The 27,168-nt window shown below is 38.2% G+C and overlaps 1 protein-coding gene across 1 annotated transcript in view; it reads right to left on the bottom strand.

Annotated features, from left to right (window-relative positions):
- The window catches only part of ARMC3 (armadillo repeat containing 3), a 92,882-nt gene that overhangs the window by 33,100 nt on the left and 32,614 nt on the right, over positions 1-27,168 (bottom strand). The window contains exons 7-10 of the mRNA XM_064591974.1: positions 26,697-26,891; positions 24,353-24,536; positions 15,768-15,920; positions 15,570-15,675 (exon numbers count right to left, since the gene is read on the bottom strand). Coding sequence (XP_064448044.1) covers positions 15,570-15,675; positions 15,768-15,920; positions 24,353-24,536; positions 26,697-26,891 — 638 coding nt within the window. The remainder of the gene's footprint in view (positions 1-15,569; positions 15,676-15,767; positions 15,921-24,352; positions 24,537-26,696; positions 26,892-27,168) is intronic.

Consider the following 27,168-nt stretch of genomic DNA (forward strand, 5'->3'; position numbering starts at 1 on the left):
TTATTTTTCAGGCACTGAACGCAATTGTTGGTCCCTTCAACCAAAATACTCTGTAGTTTGTAATCATTGCAAACATTCCTCAGTTAGAAGGCACGATGCCTTTTGTCACTTAGTGATTTTTCCTTTGACAAGGTTCACCTTTCAAAACATCCTGGAGAATCAGGGAGGAGAACACAGTGGAGGTGTTTCATTGTAACCGTGACAGAAACTACAAGTATTATAGGTAAGTGCATACTAGTACATTCTCCAGGTCTGTGTCTTTTGTATGTTTCAGGGGTTTTCTGGAAAATTTAAGTGAATACATAGGATCCCACTTTGTCATTTCAGTTTATCTTATTTATTAAAAAAAAAGGGGGGGGCTGCGAGATACCAAATTTTCATCAGATGCGCCTCTGCTCACAGCTTTGGTGCTTGGGTTTGCGTCCTCCTCTCTCCTGGACAAAGGCATATTTTGCTCTGATTCATTTCTATCTCAGCCTTCTGCTCTTTTCTGTGCTTTTTATGAACCAGTAAAGAGAAGTACATAAAATCCTAGCTGGTTAAGGAACCGAAGATGCTAGTACACAGTGGAATATAGCTTTTACTAAATTGAACATAACCGCCAGCACCAAAAGACAAATCGTACGTGTGCAGCTGGGAGAACGATTTGCACTGTGTGTACATACCTGCCCATAATGTGCTGTGTGCAGTCTAGTTAGGTGTGAAAAGCATAACCAAGATTAAGTTATTATGGTGGAAAAAAAATCAAGCTATTATTCTTACCTAAGAAAATCTAATTTCATTCTAGAAATAGAGCACAGAATTTACATTTTTTTTTAAAAAAAGAACTGCATTAATTTTGTGTTTCAAACCCAAGACATTCTGTTTTATTTTTCCCTGTATCTGATATGTACACAGGCTGGAGCCTGTCATATTTTAAAAACACATTTCCGTTTCCTAGATAGTATGGCATTATCCAAATGAACGGGACAGAAGTCAAACTGCTTTGTTACAAAATCCAGAATTATAGGGCCATATGTCATCATGATAATCTGAAAATATTTTGATTCTTACTATCGTGAACCTCCATCAGTTGGAGTTTAATCAAGTAAGAGTTCAAAAAACTAACTAAAACCCAAATATGGTAAAGTATAAAAACATCTGTTTATATCATTTGATATATGTAAACAGAAGTGAAGTTCGGCACGTCATGTGTATCCAATTTATTACCAAGTCCTAACTCTTTTCCGCTTCCCTATTTCTCCAATCTCTCTCGTCTCCAGCTCCATCTCTCCGATCTAATCCAGTTCATTAATCCCTTGTGAATTGATGTACTCTTCTAACAGGTCTCTCCTCCCCCCACACCGATTCTTTCTCCAACTTTTAGCTAATGTGATCTTTTAAAATAATAATCAGATTATTATAATTATATACATCATACACATCATCAGATTTCTCCCCTCCTTAAAATGTTTCTGGTTTCCCATCGCTCAGGGTGAAGCCCTAAATTTACCATATGGCCTCCAAGGCCCTGCACGAGCCCACCTGCCTCCCCCACCAGCACACGCCCCTCACCTCTCCCTGTGGCTTTGTGTTCTGGGCCTCTCTGCGACCTGCAACAGGTCAGGCTCTGGCTTACCTCTGGGTATTCCCATATGCCTGCCGTTCTTACTTCCTGATGAACTCTTCCCCCGGATAATTCCCATTCACCTTGCCAAGCTCAGCACAAATGCCTCTTCCTCAAGGAAGCATATCTTGACCCTCAAACTAGATACCAGGTCTCTTTTCCCCATGAACTCAAGATCATTTGTTTGCTAAACATATATACATTTTTTTAAATGATGTTTTAGCACAAATGGTCACACAGAATGGCAGCAATCTTGAAATATTATGTTATAGAAGCTTGTTGTGGAAAGGAGTTTACCACAAAGCTTTTTGGTTAAATCCCTGAGACCCACAATGAAAAAGCACTTACAGCAGGGGCACTAAGAACGTGGTTAAGGAAAAATACAATGACTGTGCACACATAGTGTCTGTTTACGGCTCGCTGAAAATACTGTGTGATTTCATGTGAGTGTGTCTTTGCATTCATGTTTTCTCTGCCCAAAAGTCCTGGCCCTACCTGTCCACACCCCTTTCCCCAGGGAACTGTAGCTCACCCTTCAAAAGCCGCTCAACTGCCCCTTCCTGTGCGGTCATTCTTGTCCATCCCCACCTCTCCTTTTTACTCACACCTTCTTTTTGCTATGTCTACACCTGGTCCCCACTTCTTAGAGGCAGGGCTTGAGTCTCATTCATATCCCCGGTGCTGAGAAGATCAATATATTTAAATTGACTTGACTCCACTTAAGGGGAGTGATGAAGAAAACCTCAGTAGGAGTCGAGAGAGGGTGAGGGAAAAATACCCAGTTGAGCTTTACATTTGCAAGAAGGCATAGGGCCCAACACAATTGAGATCTCTGCTTGTAGCACTTACAGCTGCTCTCCCCATCCCCAACACTTCCCTATTTATTTAGTGAAGCAATTTTTATACAGAGTTTAGGGAATGACATCTTGCACTTTAGACCACGTCTTAGGGATATGTCCTTTATATACCAAAGGATGTCTCTATTTTGTCTTTGCAGACACGGTCGACTCTATTTGGGCCGCGTCATCAGATGACACTTATTTGGTACTTCTCAGAAAACCTTTGTTGCACTTCGGAGGTTCACATTTACCCCATCTGCAAAGGCTGGTTACATGAATCAAGGGTGACCTTGGGCAGTACAGAAATCTGTTTAACAGAGCCCACATACAGGGTAATATGTGGAACCCGATGGAACAGATGGTAATATTGGCAATCAGAACCTTGTTTGTTAACAGTGATTACAACCATTCCCACCAGCATGACTTTTCATATGTCTCGGCGAGGTTTGTCACACCAAGGAAGACATACTGGCAGCAGACTCGCTGCAAGTGGTCAGGAGAGGTGCTCAGGCAGCGTGCACGGGGGGCGCATGTGTGAGCCTTGTCAGCTGCCTGTGAGTCTACACAGGTGCGTGGGGATAGGGCGCTGGCCGGGATGATAAACGGGTCTACTGGTTGTCACAGCCAGATTTGGAATGCTGTGACAGGATTCCTGACTCTCGTTCCAGCCAATTTTTCAACAAAAGTAATGATCCAAGAAGTCGAGTGTGTTCGTTAAATTGATCAATTTCTGACTACATCCAAAACAACTATGACCCTGCCGCCAGCCCCACAGTGGCAGAAGAATGGGATGTTGGCCCCCAACTCTGGCCGAACTCCACGGCTGACAAAAGTAGCCAAGAGAATTTTCTCCTTTGAAAGAAATATTATTTAAAGAAGCTGATCAGTAGTTAAGGGAGAGGATCACAATTAACTGTAGGCAAATGCTTAAAATGAAGGGTTTTTTAAGTAGCATGTAATTATTAAAGGAAAACCCAGCCAGGAAAACAAATGCATGCAGTTTTACATCCTATTGCAAAATAGGGAGAATGCAAAAAAAAAATTTTTTTTAAAGTATGTGACCTAATTGTTTCCCTCATATTGATGTATCTCAGTGGCATAATTTTGAGACTTTCAGAGTGTGCTCTTCTGCCACGGTTGCTATGACATCATGGTTTCTAAAGAAAGCGCGGCCAGTTGCGAAGAGACTAACTAGTCCGTGCTAACCCAGCACCTCCACAAACAGCGTGCAGGTTTTTGTTACCAATTATGAGGCAGTCAGTCAAAGTCTAGGGAGATCAAATGTAATTTTCTTACAAGGGACATGGAATCCTTATTGACCTATCTGCTCAATCACAATCCTTCACTTCCGTACATACCACCTTCTGTTTTGAGAGCTGGAATGCCTGCCAATAATTAACTAGCTGCCATCAGGAAAGAACAACCGTCTTCATGTTACATGGCTGACTTGTCTCCCGATAAAATAGGAATATTGGTCAAGGTGTTGGAATACTCATAATAAACGGCTTTTGCAGTTACTGAATGTTTCTGTTTAGCTTGGAAATCAGTCTATTTACGTATCTGCATGTGACAAGTGACGCAATCCCAAAGTAATTAGAGGTACCATTGTTTATTTTCTTCACTAAATAATAAGGACACCGCATGCTTTCTTGCAACAGCACATCAAAACCCCTGGCACTTGCCCGGCTGCCTTATTCTCGTCACTTCTAATGTCCCCTCTTTGGAGAGGCTGTCTTGGACGAGCTTTAGGTCATCCTCCCTGACCCCTTTCACAACCCGGTGTCACGCATGCTCCTCTCTAGGACATTGCGCTGCTTTATTTAATTGATACTGTTCTCTCTTCTCAAATGACCTTCTTAAAATTACTCCCTATGGTCCGACTCCCTGTGCAAAATGTAGGTCTCATGACAGCAGTCTGATGGAACCTTCGATGTGCTCCCCACAGTATCCCTGCAGCCTAGAACAGTGCCTCGACATAAAGAACCCCCAAGAAATGGAGAAAGAGTTACAAAAGAAACCTAAACTCTTAACTGCCTTCACCTCTGAGATAAAATGATAAAAGTGGTAAAGAGTGATCCCAACTAGTTCCTAGTGGAAGTTGTGCTCAAGACTCCCTATGATACTGGAGAGAGGGTAGTTACTCAGATGCACAAAATATAACAGATAATCTAGGCTCGCTTTTCTTTGTTCTGTAGTTAAGAAAGATAACATTTAGAGAGATTAAGACTTGCTCGTGAGGCAAGTCAATCAACCAACACAGGATTAAAACACCGGTGGTCTGACTTTTAGTCTATAACCTTTTTTACAATCATCCCTCTCTGAAGCTTTAAAAAGTATGGTGTTTTCTAGAAAAAAAAAAAAATCCAGGGAATGAGAAATGAGGCAGGCCAGTTTGATATGCAGCATAGTGGGAAATTCTTACTAACCAATGGATATATTTTTTCCCTTTTCCTTATTCTCCTTACAGAAGGAGGGGGAAGGAGAGGAAGGATAACGGAAAGGAAGCTGGGAGGAATGGAGTGGTCCTTATTATTTAGGAAGGAAAGGAGGAAATGAAGATTCACCTTTCTGGAGGGGCCGACTGGAGTTCCAGGAGCCCTGGGCAGGCCAGTCTGGAAGAATTCAGAGATCAGGAAAGCAAAGAAAAGCATTTTGGTGAAGATCTGGAGAAGTTCAGACTCAGATACTAAGCAGGAGTCAGAGAGAGAGAAAAGTTGCAGGAGTGGAGACTAGGAGTTTCAACTCCCGCAAACTCCCTATGGTTGTGCATAGCGGACTACCTCGGGGTGTGTCCACCCCGCTGCCATGACCCTGGGCAAAGACTGTTCCTCTGTTTCCTCATCCGCAAAGTGGACCTAACAATTATCCCTGCCTCATGGGACTGCTTCGAGGATTTAATAATATATTCCATTTCAAGTATCTAGCTCAAAGCCTGGCCCACACATGCCAGTTCTCACCATCACCACCGTTTGCTATATTCAGTGAGCCACAAGGCAGAGATTTTCCTATATCCTCTCGATTTTTTGGACCATGGAAAAATATCGTATTTCCAAATTTGCATGTGTGTATGAAATTTTCATTTTCAGACAACTTTTCAGCGAAGTGGTCAAATCTCCAACACCTGCAGGGCTAGAGCTGTGACAGTTTCCTCGGGAGTCCCACCCAAGTCTTTCCCATTTAGGTGCAGCCAGTGAGTAATAAAGGCCATTTCCAGAGAGGAAAAAAAAATCACAGAAAATGACTAATATAAAAAGTCAAGGATGAGTAAAAATGGAATTTATGTAGGTTTTAAGTACTGCTTCAAAGTGAGAGTGTGAGAGAAAAAAATCACACAATAATTTGAAAATTTTCTATGAACATCAGTAATGTTAGAAATCAAACCTGAGGGTGCCTGGGTGGCTCAGTTGGTTAGGCGACTGCCTTCGGCTCAGGTCATGATCCTGGAGTCCCGGGATCGAGTCCCACGTCGGGCTCCCTGCTCAGCGGGGAGTCTGCTTCTCTCTCTGACCCTCCCCCCTCTCATGCTCTCTATCTCATTCTCTCTCTCAAATAAATAAATAAAATTAAAAAAAAAAAAAAAAAAAAAAAAAAAAAAAAAAGAAATCAAACCTGAGGGCACCTGGGTGGCTCAGTCGTTAAGCGTCTGCCTTCGGCTCAGGTCATGATCCCAGGGTCCTGGGATCGAGCCCCACATCGGGCTCCCTGCTCCGCGGGAAGCCTGCTTCTCCCTCCCCCACTCCCCCTGCTTGTGTTCCCTCTCTCGCTGTCTCTCTCCCTGTCAAATAAATAAATAAAATCTTAAAAAAAAAAAAAGAAATCAAACATGAAAGGGGTACCAGAAACTTTAAGGTAAGAGTATGCAAATGTCAGTCTCTGCTCTCTGGGTAATAAAAGCAGCACAGACAATTTTCTAATTGAACATTTCATGGGATCCCCACAGCCTCACGAAACTAGTAGCCAATAAATTTTAAACTGTGAAGGTCGACTAGGCAACAACTAACACAAAATGGAGATATGGAATCAACCTGTTTTATTGTAATATCCAGCTTTTCACTGTATATTTTTCTTCAAATCCAGTATGATTTTTCCAACCTACTATAGCCTGTGTTATAACAACATTCTATCAGGCAGAGAAGGAATCAAGGCACTAACAGGTAGAAATGAAAAATATCCATTCAGTAAACTTGTATGGAAATAATACAAGAATAAATTTTAAGTTTACCACAAAGACTCTTCCCATTTATTTGATCTATTAACTTCAGAAGCCTTTTAAAATAGTAAATAAACACTTTAAATTCTTTGAGATATCATCCTTAATACAAAAGTTTAAAACATCCTTATACAAAACTGAATTTCCTAAAAGGTTATGAAACTAACTCAGTTATCTTGTAGGATGCTCACATTGTGAGCATTCTAATTCAAAGGAGGTAGCATCTTACAACAAAGTGATACTAATAAGAATTTTAAAACAAAATAATCTTTTCTATTATACAAAGTCAAGAGCAAAAAATCAGCTCTAGAGAGACTACAATAACAATGAGATTAACTAATGCTGTCCAAGCATATGCTATTAATCCTATATGGTTATATAGCACAGCAGATATTCAGTCACCGGAACAATGAATGTGTCAAAACATTTTAAAGTGACCGCACCTTAAAAGTGCCAAAGACAAATGTAAGCATCTATTAACACACATTTAGCAGGGGAATATTCTTTCTTCAAAAGCAACACAATGAAATGCTTATGAGATGACAATATTTTAATAATGTTTTAAAATATTATTTTAGATGCACCAGAGAGTGTTTCAAATTAAATTATTGTGCCTTTCATTAAAATTCAGAGCAATCTTTCCATTGCCTTTTTTGCCCCTCCCCCAACTTCCTTCTTAATGACCACTAGGGGTCAGTATGAAGACACAGTTCCCTTCACAGCAGTGAAAACAGCTCTGGAAACATTTTCCTGGTGAAAAACCCTTACGCAACAAAGACAATAACTGTACAGCTTTGGCATTCTGAAGTCCAACCGATACATCAAGTCTGTAACATGAGTTTGCATTTTTCATGAGACTGCATTTTAATTTTGTAAATCACAGTGGATTAGTTCTACAGTCGATGTTTCTTTAATAGCAAAGTATTCAAAGTGACAAGATTATTTACTCTAAGTGTATATGTGTGAACTGGCCAAGAAGTATGTTCTAGAACAGACGGTAAAATTTATTTTCAAAGGGTGAGATTACACGACTCTTGGCCATCTCAAAGCCATACATCCCATCTCTTCCCATAGAGGAACAGAGATGGAAGTGTAGCTTGTGGTGTTTTGCCAACTTTAGGGGAGACTTTTTTTTCTCCTTCAAAGTGACTGTCCTCGTTGGGTGCACAATAGCTTTGAGTGCATAATATAGCCAATTCTAAGACATAGCATTAGTCTATATATTTAAGTCTACAAATTAAAAGAAATACTTGTAGAAATAAATATACAAATATATTACCTTCCCCCAACTCTATTTAATGGGGTGAGAATGGAAAAAAAAAAAAGCTTTGAGAAGTGCTTTCTACACAATACTAGAGAGATTTAACATTCCAAGAAATGACTTATGGTCAGGCTCTCCCCTGACAATGCCCAATGACCAATAGGGAGTTGGGTCATGGTGAACAGATGAAGTCCTGCCTTTTCTTCAAGTGCTGTATAAAGTTCTATACGTGGCACACCTTTCAAATGGTTTCTCTACGCCTTATGTGGCTTTCTTAGGCATGGTACGCCATGAATAATTCTACTATTCAGTCAATGCTTTGTTTCTACGTTAGTGAAGAGAAATATTAATACTGATAATACGAAATGACAGGTTATCCATAAATAATAAAGAACATTCAAAAGTTCCCAAAGTACTCAAACACACATCCATATAATTTGGGGGCATTGTGTCTCTTTCTGGAATCCCTTTGAGGTATACTCCTTACTCATCTCCTCATTTCCTTTGCTGTGGTCCTGACCATAGGTCACACAATAGCAGACGGGTCCCTACAGAAGAGCTTTGTCTCTAGGGGCCCCTAGGTGGCTCAGTCAGTTAAGTGTCTGCCCTCGGCTCAGGTCATGGTCCCGGGGTCCTGGGATTGAGCCCCATGTTGGGCTCACTGCTCAGCGGGGAACCTGCTTCCCCCTCTCCTCCCCACTTGTGTTCTCTCTCTCTCTAAGTAAATGAATAATATCTTAGAAGGAGAAGGAGAAGGAGAAGGAGAAGGAGAAGGAGAAGGAGAAGGAGAAGAAGAAGAAGAAGAAGAAGAAGAAGAAGAAGAAGAAGAAGAAGAAGAAGGAGAAAGAAGAAGAGCAGCTTTGTCTCTGGTATTGTGAAGGCCTGCAGTGGCCTAGCAAGCAACTTTTTGTTAGTTTAAGTAACCACTATATGTGCTGTCATTTAGAACTTACTTAACTCACTGCTGTTGCGGAAAGCGAAGAAGGGGTATAAGAAATAAAAAATAAAAAACAAAGAAATGGAGATTAGAAGGTCTCTAAGCTTGAGCAAAATCACCCAGTTCTTCATGGAGAGAACATGGAATAAGTATGAAGAATCAGGAGTTAGTATGATCTATTAATAAACAATAGAGACTTGATTATGTATTTTCTACAGCAAAACCACAGTTTGTACTTACTTATCTATGGGTATTAATTGTATTATTACTTTTTATGTTTTTATTTTATTCATTGTCTTATTTCCTAAAATAACTATCTTTTGAGAACTATGTAGTCACCAACCATACTATTTTCTAATCTTTTCATAGTTTACTAATAGCCAAAATTTACTTAGTGTTGGCAAGGAAAATGAAAACCATCGAACTCTTTTTATTCTTAGGACAACTCAGAAACTCTAATTCTGATCAGATCCAACAGATGGCAGTGATGTTATAAATTAACAGTTTAAAATACTCCTATAATATGTAGAATCTGCCCCTCAGAAGAATGTCAACCAAGAATAATTCTCTCGGTATTTGCATAAATAATGTACAGCTTTGATATGAATAATTGGATAGAAGAATACAAGGTAAATATCACATGAAATTTCACTGAAATGGTATTTCCTGTATCAAAAATCAACAACTTTCTCCTTTCCAAAAAGTATTATAAATTGAGAATTGTCAGAAAGATTAGCAGTGAACCAAGAAAGGATAACAGTGTCCAGAGTAACTAAATGGGTTACATTTTTTTTTTAAGATTTATTATTTATTTTTAGGGAGGAAGAGGGCACATGCATGTGAGCCCCGGCGGGGGGTGGGGTGGGGGTGGGGGGGCGGGTAGGAGCAGAGAGAGAGGGAGAGACTCTTTAAGCAGGCTCCTTGCTGAGAGCAGAGCCTGACGCAGGGCTCGATCCCACCACCCTGAGATCATGACCTGAGCCAAAACCAAGATTTGGATGCTTAACTGACATTGTCACCCAGCCACCCCAATGGGTTACATTTTTATATAAAAATTCATTATTGCTCTTTGGTTTCTATTTTCACTTATTTTTTCCTATGGGGTTGTCTTAGCCTTCTCACTTTTTATTTATTCACTTAAAAAATAATTTTACTTTTTTTCTCCTCTGTCACTTTAAATAAGTGAATCTGGTTGGGACACCTGCGTGGCTCAGTTGGTTAAGCGTCTGCCTTCGGCTCAGGTCATGATCCCAGGGTCCTGGGATCGAGTCCCACTTCTGGCTCCTTGCTCAGTGGGGAGCCTGCTTCTCCCTCTGCCCACTGCTTCCCCTGCTTATGCTTGTTCTCTCTCTCTGACAAATAAATAAATAAAATCTTAAAATGAATGAATGAATGAATCAATCAATCAATCTGGCTGTTCTTGTCCTTTTTTCCTACACCTCCAAACTGTTATTTTTATTTGTGTTTGTGGCCTTACCATGTTTTTATCCACTTTAAGTGATTTTTACCCTGAAGATAATAAAGAATGAGAAGTATGACTAGAAAACTCTTAGAGGTGTGTTTCCACTGCTGCTTCTGTGATTCCAATTATGTAAAAATGAACACACAAAACAATAGAGATGATCGCTTTCTGTTTGAAGTTATGGGCATTGGTTGATGTCAGACAGACCTGTCTTTTCACTGTCCTGTTGCTTTCCATTGTATTTTGGCTAAGTCCACTTCCCCCAAATGCCTACTCTGCAGTGGGCACTATTCTAGATGCTTGGTAGGCATCAGCGAATTAAACAGACAAAGGCACTTCCTTCATGGGTGCTGGTCAGAGGAGGGTTGGGGACAGAAAATAAATAACAAACATAATGAGTGAGTTACACAGTATGTTAGAAAATCATAAGTGCGATGGAAAAGGGGCAGCAGGGAAAGAGGTTTGAGAAAAAGTGTGTGTGGTTGCAACAGTAAACAATGTGGTCATGGTGGGTCTCTTTAAGAAGGTGACATTTGGGGGCACCTGGGTGGCTCAGTCGTTAAGCGTCTGCCTTTGGCTCAGGTCATGATTCCAGGGTCCTGGGATCGAGCCCCGCATCGGGCTCTCTGCTCGGCAGGAAGCCTGCTTCTCCCTCTCCCACTCCCCCTGCTTGTGTTCCCTCTCTCGCTGTGTCTCTCTCTGTGTCAAATAAATAAATAAAATCTTTAAAAAAAAAAAAAGAAGATGACATTTGAACAGACTTAAAGGACGAGTGAGCCATGGGCATTCTGGAGTTAGAAGAACATTCCATGCACAGAGACTGGTCCATCCATAAGGCCTGAGGCAAAATACTGCTGGAAGTTGTACGTATTTCCAGAACAGATTTTGTGATCTACTTTACTTTTCATCATTTTACTCCCTAACACCTGCTTATTTGTAAGCAAAGGAATGTGTGTCTGCCAGATTTATTGTTTTTATTTATTTATTTATTTAGATTTATTGTTTTTTAAGTACAGTCTCAATTGTCTATAACTCAAATACCTGGAAACTTCATATATCCATAATATACATGAGCACTATCAGAAAGAAAGAAAGAAAAAAGAAGGAAGGAAGGAAGGGAGGAAAGGAAGGAAAGAAGGAAGGAAAAAAGGGAGGGAGGGAGGAAGAGAGAAAGGAAGGAAGAGAGAAAGGAAGGAAGGAAGAAATGGTCTCTGAGGACCAAAACACCACTTAGAGAAGAGGTCTCAGGCCTTCACTTATGGCTTTTATATAAAATTTGATAAAGCTTGGTTAACTGACCGAAAGGAAGGCATTTGAAGAGAATTTTGGCAGGATCAGTCCTGCCAATCAGATCTACAGACAGCAGTGAAAATTGACACTGACGGCTTGCCAATGAGGAGTCGACAAGATGAGTCAGCATTCAAGAGGCACTGAGGCCAGAAGGTCACACTCAGAGTGCAGCAGCCATCCACCCTCCCTACAGGGCTCTGATACCACCACCTTGGAGCGCATGGTGGCCATCAACTCAAAATGGCGACCATAACCCTCCCCCAAAAGTCTAGTAACAGTAATGATCCGCTTCAAAAGTTGGAGGAAGGATTTTAGAGTATTTTAATTCACATGCATTACAAACTTTCAAAAGCTTTGTTGATTATAAAGAATTTTCAAATATACGGAAAACTTGAGCATCCAGGAAGCCTTATTCACAGAGAATACCAGTGAGGCAAAATCTTTTGGCACCAATTAAGGTGATAGTTATAATTAAAGTTGAAAGGGGTATGGGTGGTCTGACTATTTATCACTGCTAGCAGAATTGCTCATCATCTTACCATTCTATTGCATATGAGTGTGTTTTCTCTCTTAAGAAAGCAAGATGTGTGAACATCTGAATATAGGTATTTTAGATTACAAATTTGTATAAAATTCTATTTTTAGACCATAAAAATATTTTGTTTTTTAAAAGCATTTATCAATTTCACAAAAAGAGTCACCACAAAGTATATTTTTCCTTCCTCTGGTTGATTTTTTTTCCTTTAACTTATTTTTTTTTTAAGATTTTATTTCCTTATTTGACAGAGAGAGACACAGCGAGAGAGGGAACACAAGCAGGGGGAGTGGTAGAGGGAGAAGCAGGCTTCCCACTGAGCAGGGAGCCTGATGCGGGCCTTGATCCCAGGACCCTGGGAACATGACCTGAGCCTAAGGCAGACGTTTAACAACTGAGCCACCCAGGTGCCCCGTTTTTGTTTTTTTTTTTTCCTTTAACTTAGAAAATTTTAATTTACCCACAACTTGCCAGGCAAAAATCTGTTGTTACATAAGGAAATTATATCAGCATAAAATGTAATCATAACACACCAGAGAACATTCATTTCATGAAATGGGCCTCCAACTCCAGAAGGTGCCCTGGCTTTAAGAATTAAAAGTCCAGGCGCCTTGGTGACTCAATCGGTTAAGCATCTGCCTTCGGCTGGGGCCATGATCCCAGGGTCCTGGGATCCAGTCCCACATCAGGCTCCCTGCTCCGCGGGAAGCCTGCTTCTCCCTCTCCCACTCCCCCTGCTTGTGTTCCCTCTCTCTCACTCTATCTCTGTCAAATAAATAAATAAAATCTTAAAAAAAAAAAAAAAGAATTAGAAATCCATTTTAGGCACATAGGGATATGAATGCCAGAGGGTTGTCTTCTAACAAACAAAATTAGTATTCATAGTGCTTAACTGCAAGTTTTTTTTTTTTTAATTAGGCTAGCAATTATCAGGTACCTCAACAGCTACCCAGTGCACCTGGAAGACATTAACTCTGGTTTTTTGCCTTCTTTTACCACTTAGGTGTGGCAGAAAAGCAACATTCTTTCTATCCCCTAGTCCCACCACCCCAGCAGCAGAGCCGTGACTCAGCCCCCCAACCCCTATTGCACAGCTAGGAAAGGTGATCTAAGGCCCCGCTTCTAAAATGTAATGCTAGAAATACTCACCAATGCTGAGTTTAAGCTAATATGTTTTTAAAGATGATCTGAGTAGAAAACACTTCTTATTAAAAATAATCAGTCATGGTTGCTGTCTCTTCTGTTGTGATTCTAATTAATACTCTAAGAGGCTTGCTAGAAGGATAGACAATGTGGCTTACTTGTTTTCATTCCTTTTGATTGACTATAGAATCTTTGTCAACTCCAGTCTTCAGCATTTGGTACAAACATGTCAAATCTGACTCCATCTCCTCCTCAGAAATATTTATTTTCAATATCTTTTAGCTCAAAAGTCCAAAGTAAAAACTATACAGGCCTCAAAAGACATCCATAAAACCACTTTTATTCATGTCCCATTTTCCATACCAAACACAAATTGAAAAACAAAAAAGTCAGAAAGGACAATATATAATAGATTAAATAACTGCAATTGAAAATTTTAAAAAAATAAATTACAAAAATTGAGATGTGTGGCATCATTTAGTGTTAATTGACCTTTCTATGTTCACAAAATGGAACCTAGAGTCAGATGACAAAATTCTGTGAAATAGATGATTAAATTGCAAGAGAAAATCTGGAGGCAGCCTCTTTTAGAAGCTACTTAACATCCTAATTTTCTATGATTTTATATAAAACTGTGAGATGATATAAGCCAGGCAAACTCACATCAAATTACGATGTCTATACACTCTGGAGGCCTGTTAAAGTGTTTTAGGTAATATATAAATCTAAATGCACCTGAGATAGAAGAGTTTTAGTGTCACTGATAAGACTTTAGCACCAGCCCGACGATACTGGAACAATCACTAAATAAGCTATTTTCAAATTGCTACTTACTATGACTCAATATTCTAGAAATTTATGTGCTTTCATATAGATGATGATGACCCTGAATTTTGGAAATTACCGTGTCAAAGATTGTAGCTTTTAAAGGAACACAATTTTGTTCTGATGCTTATACATTTTGGCTGAATTTGAATCAGGCATTGTTAGATTTTTAGTCATTGCATTAAAGACTTGTAAAATATTTGTGTGGGAGGAGTGAAAGGGAAGGAAAGGCTAAGAGATAGATTAAGTATATGAGGGAGGTGGAGGAAGATTTATTTCAAGTTAAAAAAGAGTAATTTTAGCCACAATGCCACAAAGGAATAATACACGAAAGTTAATAACTTACGTATTGTGATGGTGGACTTTATGTGTCAACTTGCCTGGGCTAAACAATATCCAGGTAGCTGGTAAAACATTATTTTTGAGTGTGTCTGTGAAGGTCTTTCTGGAAGAGGTTAGCATTTGAATCAGTAGACTGAGTAAAGGTTGCTCTCACCAAAGTGGGTGGGCATCACCTAATCCATTGAGGGTTCAAATAGAACAAAGAAAGTGGAAAGGTAAACTTGCTCTCTGCCTAAGCTGAGACATTCATCTTTTCCTGCCCTGGGACACTGGCTTCCCTGGCTCTCAGGCCGTCAAACTCGGACTAAATTATACCAGCATCTTTCCTGGTTCCCCAGTTTGCAGATGGCAGATCATGAAACTTCTTGGCCTTCATAATCACATAAGCCAATTCCTATAATAAACCTCCATGTCTATGTATATTATGTCCTATCGGTTCTGTTTCTCTAGAGAATCCTGACTAATAAGCATACCAAATGAGATGTAGGGAGGGGAAATAATTATTTTATTTATGAAAGTTGCCTTCAAGAAATTCTCACTCTTTTATAAGGTGGTCTTCTGTAGAGAAAAGAACATAGATTCTGGAGGCCAGCAGACCTGGGTTTAATTTCCAGCTCAGATATTTTAATAAATTTGTATACCCAGGAAAATTAGGTAAATTGCAGAGCCTCAGTTTTCTCATTTGTTGACAGATTATCTAGATAATTAAAATTTATAACGAATACAGATCATGTACCACAGTGTTTGGAATGCAGAGGGCATTCCTTTCCAATCTTTCCTCATAGTATTTAGCCATATTATGTTGTTTCAGATTGACTTTTTAAAATGTTTCTAGATTTGCCTAATGTTTATGTCGTTTTAAAACGATCCATAAATGGATCTTTTATATTTTTTCTAGATGTATCGAAGGTTTATATAAAGTTGTCTTTAATATTTCCAGCACTCTCCAGTTCTGTTTGTTCTGGAATCTTCCACACGAGAGGGTTTCTGAGGAATAATCCAAGATAGAACAGCTGACAGAATATGTACACTGCCTTGAAAGCCAAAATATTACAGTCAGAACATGTTGGACTGTTGGGTGCCCCCAAACGAGGCAGTGTTGTGTTGTCTGGTACTCACTTTGCATTCGCCGTGTTGCATGTGGTCAGATTAGCTAGGGCGAGGGCCGCAGCTTCCCTTACTTCTTCACTGTCACTCCTGAGCAACTGAATTAACTGTGGAATCCCTGCAGAAACCGAAAGGGAAGATGTGGGTCTATAAACATCCAGGTAAACGACAGTTTGGTGGCCTAAAAATGGCTCTGTCTGGTTTGCTTACCCTGATTATTGAAAAATTCTTTGCTGCCTGAATTCTCACACATCACCGAAATAGCTTGGGAGGCAGCAATTTTCGTTCCGTCATTTTCAGAACCCAAAAGGGCCACAAGGCATTTTTCGACCTCTTGTTCGTGAAAGAGTTTTCTATTTTCAGCTTGCATAAACCAAAAGGAAAAAAAAAATCAGAATGTTGCTGCAAAAATTGTGCAAGGGTAACTACTTCCTCATCTAAAATATAACAGGAATTCAAACTATTTCTTAGCTTTAAAACTAAACAAAATATACACCTGTTTAACCTTTAGAACACAGTGATTATGCAAAATGACTTATGGATATTGGAATTTTTTCCCTAATATGATATCAATAACGCAGCAAAGAAAATTCTAGGGGTGCCTGGGTGTTCAGCCTCGTCGGTTAAGCCTCTGACTCTTGGTTTCAGCTCAGGTCATGATCTCAGGGTTGTGAGATTGAGCCCCACATCAGGCTCTGCACTCAGCACGGAATTTGCTTGAGATTCTCTCTCCCTCTCCCTCTGTTCCTCCTGCTCATGCTCTCTGTCTCTCTAAAATAAATAAATAAATCTTTAAAAAAAAATGACAATTCTATAATAAGAAAAAGGCAAGTTTCAGATTTAGAGAGAATTTATTTAATGCCAATCATGGGGCCTGGCATGGTGCCGTGTTCACAATGCTTTCTTCGCACTAAGGACAAAACCCTGTTGATTTGATGTTCACTTTAAATACAAAACTCAATATTTGAAGAATGCCTAAGTTGTACAAACTGGCATGCTGGATGCTTGAGAGAAAAAGAGAGGAGAGGAGAAAGTGAAAAAGGAGTAATAGAGTATGATCCCAAGTCTTAAGGATTTATAATCTTATATCAAAAAATCATATTCATTTTTTACCTCATTACAATACATGCTGTTGTAGCAAAAATTAAATATTTAATTGCTAAATTACCATCAATATAATCTAAACATACATTAGCATGATTTTCTTTATTTGAAAACAAATAAAATTATGACTCTAAGTACATACCATATTCACTCCATCATAGAATACTAAATGAAAAACCCAAGTATTTTTAATGTTCTCTTTGTTCCCTAATGTTTTTCTCTTGATTTCGTTTCATTTTTTAAATAAATGACAACCTCATTACTATACTAAGCAAACACTACATTAAACTAAATTAGAACATTAAAACTTAATTTTTTGTTCTGTGTTCTATAGTTAATTCTAAATAAGTTACTATTTATTAACGACATGGTCTCGAAAAAAGGTATATTAACCAAACTCAATTTTAATGCCAAAAGAGGTACCAGAGACTAGTTTGAAAAGCAACAGCTTACAAATAATTCTTTGCTAATTTATTTACAGTTCCTTCAAAAAACTTTGTCTTAGGGTTGATTCTCCATGAATTGACCTTCATAAACTCAATTTACTTGATTAAAACAGAAGAATGTATGATATAGGCTCTTAGGATGTTGATATACATGAGACTATTCTGTTAGAATAAAAATCTCTGCAAAAACTGCTGATACTAATTTAGGTCATACATAACATCTGCATGTGGAAGTAATTCATTACTTACATATACTGTAATTAACTTGTTTTTCCAGGAATATTCTGAGAAGTTATCGAAACTGGTTTTCCACATTAAAGTTAATACACAATTTCTATCTTCTTCCAACAATGAGTTTTTTAAATTGCCCCACTCACAGAAGCAGAATCACATTGAGATGCCACCATCTTTGCAAACATTTTTGGCCTTTGTTCATCGGATACACCGCAATCTGATCATAACTGGCACCAGCTAAATTACTACCACTTCTGTTCATTTGTCTTAAACCAATTATGAACCATGTCCTGTAATCCTATCATTTTAATCCCTTGCTCCTTTCATTTAAAATTAGGATTCAGTCAGGTCAGAACTGTTTTATAAAAATGTTGCGATTAATAGTTAAATCTCAAGTATGTGGCTTCTGAAATGTTTTAAAATATATGTAGTCCTGATTAGTAATCCCTGAATAAACAAGATCTGAAAGTTTTCTAGAGTCTCTGACCTAAATTGCTTAGATTTATAATTAAGACTTCCCTGAATCTCAAGCTCTAAATTAACTTCACTAAACGGAACAGTCTGAGAGTAAGTTCTACCAGGGAAATCGGCCAAAAGAATTAATTTGTAAAGACTAACTTTGGAGTATGCAGTTGTAATGCAGTTTTTGCATTCAAAAAAAAACAGTATATATGCCTTTATTGGAAAGATTTTTCAAAATAATCTAAATACTGTGGGCAATTAGTTTCTCAACCCTGCTGGGAGTGTTCTCAAAATCCAGCTGTGTTCACCAAACCTCAAAAGTGCTGACTGCAGTGTGGCTATAATGGATTTAAAAGATGAATTAACATATTAACCAAGTACCTTCATTGAATTGCTACACCAAGAAGTAAAGTATTTATGTTTTAATTACACAGATAATAAAGATGGCAAGGTAATTATGTGACTAATAGAGTAACGTCCTTTAAAAATAACATTTGTGCAGTATCACTAAAATAAAAAGCATGAGGTTTTGTAACTGGAAATAAATCTGCTCGTAATGATGCTTTCTTCGCCCACCCTCAGAAGTTGCTATTGTACCACCTTTGGTCCTGCTGAGATGTTAATGCCAGTTCATAAACCTCATGGCAACGTGGCAATTAACACCTTCCTCCTCCTGGTGCCAGGTCAAAGGCATACTGGTCTGGGCTTTCTACGGTGGGGTGGGGACGCAGGTTAAAAAGTACTCAACAAACAAAACTTCAAGGTTGTGTGTTTCAACTGTGTTTTTGACATGCAATGACAATGCATTACCTAATCTACAAAAGATGTTTGGTGATGATGGAAAGTAAAAAAAAAACGTTATAAATGAATACTGATGGTTACATTATTCTTAATAACAGGATGAAGAGCAGTATTTGTTAAAATCTGCTTATGAATGGAGTTTTCTAACAGGGCAAATAGCTTCTCTCATTTGGTAGGTTGTCTCTTAGTCTTGCTGATTGCTTCCTTCGCTGTGCAGAAGCTTTCTATTTTGATGTAGTCCCAATTGTTTATTTTTGCTTTTGCTTTCCTTGCCTCAGGAGACATATCCAGAAAAATGTTGCTACGGCCTATGTCAGAGAAATTACTGCCTGTGGTCTCTTCTAGGATTTTCTAACTGTGGAAAATTATTTTGAAAATTCACAACTATGTATTTTCAATACAGAAATATTAGGAGATAACTTTGTGAATCCTTGTTAAGTTTTTAGAGTTTACCATTGTTACTAATTAATATAAAGTAAAGCATGATAGATCTGGCTAGCTCTGGCAGAGAGAAGTCAAGGCAGGCAAGAGTTGATATAAGAAGGGGTAGACAAGAAATATTTAGGGGTTGAAAATAAAGCACAGTATAGAATGGAGGCAGGGAAGAGGAGGTGGTTATTGTTGATTTGGCTATGTAAACAGCATAAGGAGGTAAATAAATAAATAGAAGAGAATAATCAGCTAAATGACATGTCTGTAAGATTTAGGAGCTGGGAAGTTAATGCCAAATTCTACAAGGACTATTTTGGCAGAATGGTAGAAGCAGAAGTCACATGCTTAAGGTTAAGGCATGGAGATAAGATATTGCTAATCTGTGGGGATCTCACCATCCGTTGTTTGTTCCCTTAACCCTAACTGTACTTTGGAAAGTAGTCCCTTCATTTGTCTCTTTATTTAAACTATCTGGAGATTACAGAGCTGGTTTTTGCCAAGACCATATTTGATGATAAATGGCAATCTTAATATCAAATTAGAATTTAAAGCTAAAAATCAATTAAATGAGATTTAAAAAAAATCAATAATGGATATAAAATAACATTAAATAAAACAAAGTTAGTTAAAATAAAATTACAAGAAAAAATCAACAGAAATAACATAGTGAGAAACTTCTAACATACCACTCTTCTTCTGTGATAGATCTAAGAATAGATAAAAAATAAGGATGACAAAAACTGTACAATGTAATTTAGAAAGCTGAGCTAAAAGGCAAATATCAAACTCTACATTCCACTGGAAATACATCTTTTTTCTATTCAACAAATATTTATCCACTTATTTTATTCATTGTTTACCTTTATCTTCTAGAATAGTGCCTTGCATATAGCATGCATAGAATAAATATTTGTTAAGTAGTAAGCAAAGAACATACCTTCTCAAGATTTCATAGAAGACCAGTATACACTGATTATTTCCTAGACCTCAGTGAAAATGCAATATTATTTCCAAAGCAAAATTTGCATTTTTTTAACTACAAATCAAAAAATGTTAGAATTTAAAATGGAAGACTTTGAACTCTGGGTCCTGTTGGAGAAATGGGATCTGGGGTTCACTGTAGGTCTTTCCCTCGAAGTGTTGGCTCAGTCTGCTGACATGGTCAAAAGGCTGATTAAGATACTTGCTTCATAAAACTGAAATTGAAAATAATCATAAGATAACCAAATCTTTATATTACATAAAATGACAGTGCATGTTTTTAAAATGCTGTTCATAATACATATCACCCTACTTCAAAGAGGGTATCGTGAACAAGAGAAAGTCCAGAAAAAGTAAGACGATGATTATAGGATAGCCTACAGACGTGACATATGGGGAAAGACTAAGTAAAATATAGATTCTTCAGTCTGGAAAAATGGTGGTTAAAGGGAACATGAAAAAAAATCACAAATGACATAGATGTAATAAATACAGATTTAGTCATTTGATTCTAAAATAGTGAGGAGACACAATTTGGAACTGGAATATAGTCATTTTAGAACTAACATAAGGAAGTAGATTCATAAAACATAAAGTGCCAGATGGAATTTAAAGACTATCTGGTTGAGTTTCTTTGTATTACAAATAAAGAATGGATTTCAACAAATGGTGCTAGGAAACTGGATTTCCACTTGCAAAAGAAGGAAGTTGGATCCTTAACACCATATACAAAAACAACTCAAAATGGATCAAAAACCTAAACATTAGAGATAAAACTATAAAATGCCTAGACAAAAATGGGAAAATTTTCCTGATGTCAGATTTGTTAATGATTTTTTGGATATAACACCAAAAGTACAGGAAACAAAAGAAAAAATAAATTGGATTACATCAGAATTAAAAACTGCATCAAAGGACACAATCAATAGAGTGAAAAGGCAACCCATGGAATGGGGAAAAATATTTGCAAATCATACATCTGATAAGGAGTTACTACCCACAGTATAAAGAACTCCTACAACTCAATAACAACAACAACAACAACAAAACAAACAAAAAAAACCAACCTGGTTAAAAAATGGGCAAAGGATTTAAGTAGATATTTTTTCCAAAGAAGAGAAACAAATGGACAATAGATCATGGAAAAAATGCTCAACATCACTAGTCATTAGAGAAGTACAAACCAAAACACAATGAAATACCACCTCATACTCATTAGCATGGCTATTGACTAATAAACAACATAGCAAGTACTGGTGAGAATGTAGAGAAATTGGAACCTTTGTATCCTGTTGATGGGAATGTAAAATGGTGCAGCTGCTAGGAAAACGTTATGTCAGCTCCTCAACATATTTAACACAGAATTACCATATGATCCAACAAGTCCAGTCAGTATACCCCAAAGAACGGAATGCAGGGTCTTGAAAAGCTATTTTTTTTAAAGATTTTATTTATTTATGTATTAGAGAGCGAGAGAGAGAGAAACAGCATGAGAGGGGAGAAGGTCAGAGGGAGAAGCAGGTTCGCCGCTGAGCTGGGAGCCCGATGTGGGACTCGATCCCAGGACTCCAGGATCATGACCTGAGCCGAAGGCAGTCGCTTAACCAACTGAGCCACCCAGGCGCCCTTGAAAAGCTATTTGTATATGGATGTTCATAGCAGCATTATTCACAGTAGCCAAAAAGTGGAAGCAACCCAAGTGTCCATTAATAGACAAATAGATCAACAAAATGTGATATATACAATACTATGGAACACTAGTCAGCCTTAAAAAGGAAGGAAATTCTGATGTACGCTAGAACATGGATAAATCTGAGAATAAGTCACACAAAGTGAAACAAGCTAGTCACAAAAGGACAAATATTGTATGGTTCCATCTATATAAGGACTTAAAATAGTCAAAATCATAGAGACAGAGAGGATGGTGGTTGTCAGGGACTGCAAGGAGGAAGAAATGGGGAGTTTGTTGTTCCACAGGTACAGGGTGTCTCTTTGGCAAGATGAAAAGAGTTCTGGAGACGGATGTTGGCGATGGTAGCACAAAAACGTGAATGTACTTCATGCCACTGAGCTTAAAATTGGTTAAGACAGTAAACTTAATACTATGTGTGTTTTACCATAATTTCTATTAATTAATTAATTAATTTGTTTATTTATTTTAAAGTTTATTTATAATCTCTACACCCAACATGGGGCTAGAACTCATGACCCTGAGGATCAAGAGTCACAATGCTCCACCAACTGAGCCAGCCAGGCACCCCTTTTACCACCATTTTTGAAAGAATAGAACTCATTTCCTTTCCTTTCATCAAAACCAGCTCCTCTTCTTGAGTTCCCCATTTCAGTGAATGGCACCATTCTACCTCCAGCCGTCCCAGCCAGAAACCTGGCCTTATCCTTGACATCGCCTTCTTCCTCCTCCAACCCATGTAGTCAGTCAACAAAAACTTATGGGTCCTCCCAATGTGCCAAGCACTGTGCTGGTGGTCCTCCTTGCAAATGTCTGTTTCAGGATACTTTCACCTTCCACCTAGATTACCACAGCAATCCCCTTCCTGGTCTTTTCTGGGTCTGGTCCTGCACACTTCTAATCTCTCCTCCACTTTGCAACAAGAGGCTTCTTTCTTTAAAAAATATCTGTAATGGTCCCTCACCTCTCTAAGCCACTTCAGTGGCTCTTTGTTGCCATCAAAATAAGGTCCAAAGTCCTTAACTTGGCCTCTATCACCCATTAGCATCTGGCTCCTCATTACTTCTACAGCCTTCACTTTCAGTTTTCTGCTGCATTATATTCATGAGCCATTCTGAAAATTTTCAGTTCTGGAATTTACCATGCTCTGTCTCTCCTCTGGCCTTTACACACCGTTCCTTCTCCTTTGAGCTCTGGTGATCCTTCCCCATCCCACCACGACCTTCTTTGCCCAGCCAATTTCTATTATTTACTTCAGGTCCTAGCTTGTAAATCACCTATGTCAGGAAGATCTATCTGATCCAAGTTGACATTAGGTGGCCCCCCCAAGTGATCCTTTTCTTCTATCATCAAGCTCATTTAACACTACAGTGTGATCACCTGTTTCTTTGCCTGTTCTGGGTTTATTGACACAGAGTGGGGGCTCAATAAATCATTAATAAATAGGTCCAGAGAGGCTGTGGTTCACACATAGTCACAACCTAGGTCATCTCAGTGCCAGGAGTGGGACTAGCAGTAGAAATGGACCAACAGGGACTCTCCACCCAGTGCTCTTCCCACTGCTACGTCACATGATGAGTAATGAAACTCACTATCCCAAGAGGGGCTGCGACCATCTTGAAATGGTCCAACCACACTAGACAAAAGAGAAATTGCAAAAATTTTAGGTCTGATATTGTCCGTGTCTTGCCATTGCCCTTTCTTTTGGTCTTAAATAGCTAAGAAGTCCTGAGAAAGTTGGAAAACAGAACTGATCAGGTTTGATAAGGTCTAAATTCCATATGACAGAATACTGAATCAAGCAACTTTTTCCAGTATTAAAAACTTCAATTTTACAGCCTGTCTAGATTTGGCAAGTTCCCTCTATGTTAACTATGTGCTGGATGGTGAAACTCGACTTACTGCAATAAAACTCTGCCTTGAAGAAATCAGTATGGATTGAGAAGGAAATGTTTCCCATAATATATACACAGACATATATACAGATGTGAGTATATATGTTTAGAATATAAATCACTTAAACTAGTCAAAACTGTCATCATTTATAAGAGGAGTGATGTGGAAGGGGGAAAATAAAATCACTTCTTTTATTAAATAAAATACTCCAAATATACATAAATTAAAACTATAATTTCAGCTTCAGTGCTTGTGATATAATTAATCTCTCATATTTTACAGATTTATGTCAACATAGCTTGCCACTGAAATGAAAATTGTATTATGTATATAGTATGAGCATATTATTTTTCACAGCTATATCACATGGCACTGCTAGTCTCCGGCTGAAGTTGAAATTATGGTATAGATATCATTCCATATTGAAACAACATTTTCAGGATCACAAACAATGCATGGATTCTGTAAAATTTCAAAATCAAGAGAAATAAAGGCTTAAAAACTTAATTTATGAATGCATTGCTTAAAAAAACATAATTAAATCATAGAGTTTATTATATCCCTGACAAAGCAATCTCTACTTTTACTCATTGGCATTAGGATGAATTTTGGCCCCAAATAGCAAATATGGCACTATTCTCAGATGACCATTTAAAAGCAGACAAATACTCCAGTGCTTGTTAGTACTAATCAAAATCAAGAATAAAAGAGGAAGTATGTGTGCTTAGTTTATATAAAATGAGACATACGATCATAAGCTGCTTTAGTTATTGCTTTTGCTGCGTTCTTCTGAATATCAGGAATTGTAGAGTTTTCTGCAAATGAGAGGAGCTTCTTAAGACCCCCTGTCTGCTGAAAGAGCACCAAAGTATCCATATCTTCAAGGCAATTTGCTATCACGGAAAGTGCTTCTATATGAAGGTCATTCAATTCCTAATAATAAAAGCAAACACAACTTTAGAAAATTGTACTAAAAGAGATTGATACTTCCCAAATTTTACTGTAAGACAAAGGTCAGTCAGAATGTATTGCTGTTAACTTTGTTGTGACAGATGTCCAAGGAAACAGTTTTGTTTATGATCATAACATCGCTCTCCCTCACAATTTGCCCCATCTCTTCTTGTTTCCCCTACTCCAAAATGTTCCACAGATAAAAGATAATTACTGGACATTTCCAGTAATGGTAGCCAAGTCAAGTTGCTCATACAACCTCCTACCAATAACAATTTTAAAATCTGAAGAAAATATTCTTTGAAAAAGCAGACAGAAGCTGAAGGAAAGTGTATTCCTTAAAATCTCCTACTGGTAGAGGAAGTATTATAAGTTTGTGGCCCTCTTGCCTGAGGAATCTCCTGAATCCCCATCGCTGTGGAAAATTGCAACCTTACCCGAACAGCGAGACATTTAAAGTGGGAATCCTTAAAGTGAGAGGAACACAGGAAGGATGCTCACGGAATTCCCTGTCTTACCATGATGCCCGCCATCCCGAAGCAGCTGGCTTGACAGAATGGCCTTTTGAAGACTTAGTTACCATGTCAGCAAAGTGGCAATACCTTGCAGGGGCCTGGGCAAGGTTCTCCACAAGGTTATGTTCCGAATCAGCATCCAATATATGGTGCCGTTTCTCCCATAGCCAGTGATGGCGGGTCCCGGAATCAAGGGGTGGAAATGTGTGTGGCAGCACTCCTGATTACCCCTAGGGACCCATTAGCAACATTTTTGCTTCCTGCCTCCCAGACCTTATGCTCTGCTGGCCTAGAGGTCTTAGTTCCAAAGGGGAGAATGCTTCCACCAAAAGACACAACAATGATTCCACTGTACTGGAAGTTAAAACTGCCACCCAGCCACTTTGGCCTCCCCATGCCTCTAAGGCAGGCAAAGAAGGATGTTACAGTCCTGCTGGGGTGACTGATCCCAGTTACCAATGGGAAATTGGACTGCTACTCCACAGTAGAGGTAAGAAGACTATATCTAGAATATAGGAAGTCCTTAGGGTGTCTGTTAGTATTACTACGCCTTGTGATTAAGGTCAATGGAAAACTACAATTACCGAATCCAGGCAGGACTACTAATGGCCCAGACCCTCAGGAATGAAGACATGGATCACCCTACCAGGTAAAGAATCACATCCAGCTAAAGTGCTTGCTGAGGGCAAAGGGAATATGGAATGTGTACTGGAGGAAAGTTAGTTATAAATACCAACTACCACCATGTGGCCACCTATAGACAAAAGGGTTGTAACTGCCATGAGTATTTCTTCCTTATTTTGTTATAAATAAGTGTGTATGTGTGTATTATGAAATATCGTTGTTTTTTCCCCTCTCTTATCCCCTTAGGTAACATAAAATGTCCTAACTTTAAAAATTAGCATTAATTTTATATCATAGTATTTAAGTTACAGGATATCAAGGAGAAGAGTAAATATCATTACATCCTCTTCTGGAGAAAGGGTTAGTATGTTTTGGTTGTACACAGGATAGTTAAATCATTCCAGGCAGAAGTAGGACCTTGCTACTGCCTTTATTTGGAGACTGAGTATGATTTAAGGAGATGTGTATGAGTGCCATATTTATAAGTGATGGACTTATGATGATTAATTTTCATGTTTTAACTTGGCTAGGCCATGGTATCCAGATATTTGGTCAAACATTATTCTAGATGTTTCTGTGAAAGTATTTCTTTAGATGAAAATAATATTTAAGTCAATAGACTGAGTAAAGCAGATTACTCTCCACAATGAGGGGTAAATCACTCTTCTTATTTTTCCTTTGAGAAAACTATGGCCGATAAAGCTTAAAAGACTAATTCTAGGTATTTCGGGAAATCATAAACAAGATCCTAAACAAGAATTTAAAAATTTTAAAATTCTAAACCAGAAGATTAAGAAAATTATTTTATAATGGCTCTATCATTAATCTGATTTAATCATGCTGATAAACAATGTAGCAATAAGCAAATTAGTCCATTATACTTAGTACTATGCCTAAATATATTAAAATTTCATTTTTTAAAATATTCTTTAATTCATATTTTATAACAACATTTAGAAGAGATACATTTCCTTGTAGAGAGTTGAATGAAAGTTATAAATACCTTAGTTTCTAGGATTTTAATAAGGTGGTCCATTCCTTGATTGTCCCTTAGCATCGCCCGTGCCTCCTTATCATTTGTAATAACACCTAAGGTTTTGAGAGCCAACAACTGAATAATTGGATATTCTGACTTCAAGAGATCTAATATAGGGGGGACTGCATTTAGTTCTTGAAGTGTAGCTCGACACTGAAAATCCTGCCATGAAATACAAATGATCAAATAAGTAACTTTTAAAGCAAAATACAGTTAGTCTCAAGAATGGAAAACTCTATCTTCTAACAAAGGACATTATACGTTATAAATTTCCCATCTTTTATTCCAGATTCCCTTCCAAAATACCTCACACAAAAAATAAGCAAACCTTCAACTGACAACACCTAAATATTCATTTTAACTCTGCAGACATTGTCAATAACAGGAAATAGATGTGATCTATGACTTCTGCAGTTTCTATTGTTTATTACTGGCAAAT

This window comes from Mirounga angustirostris, unplaced genomic scaffold (assembly GCF_029215605.1).
Source record: "Mirounga angustirostris isolate CCGP_5_RB_7025 unplaced genomic scaffold, mMirAng1.0.hap1 SCAF_5, whole genome shotgun sequence".
NCBI lineage: Eukaryota > Metazoa > Chordata > Mammalia > Carnivora > Phocidae > Mirounga > Mirounga angustirostris.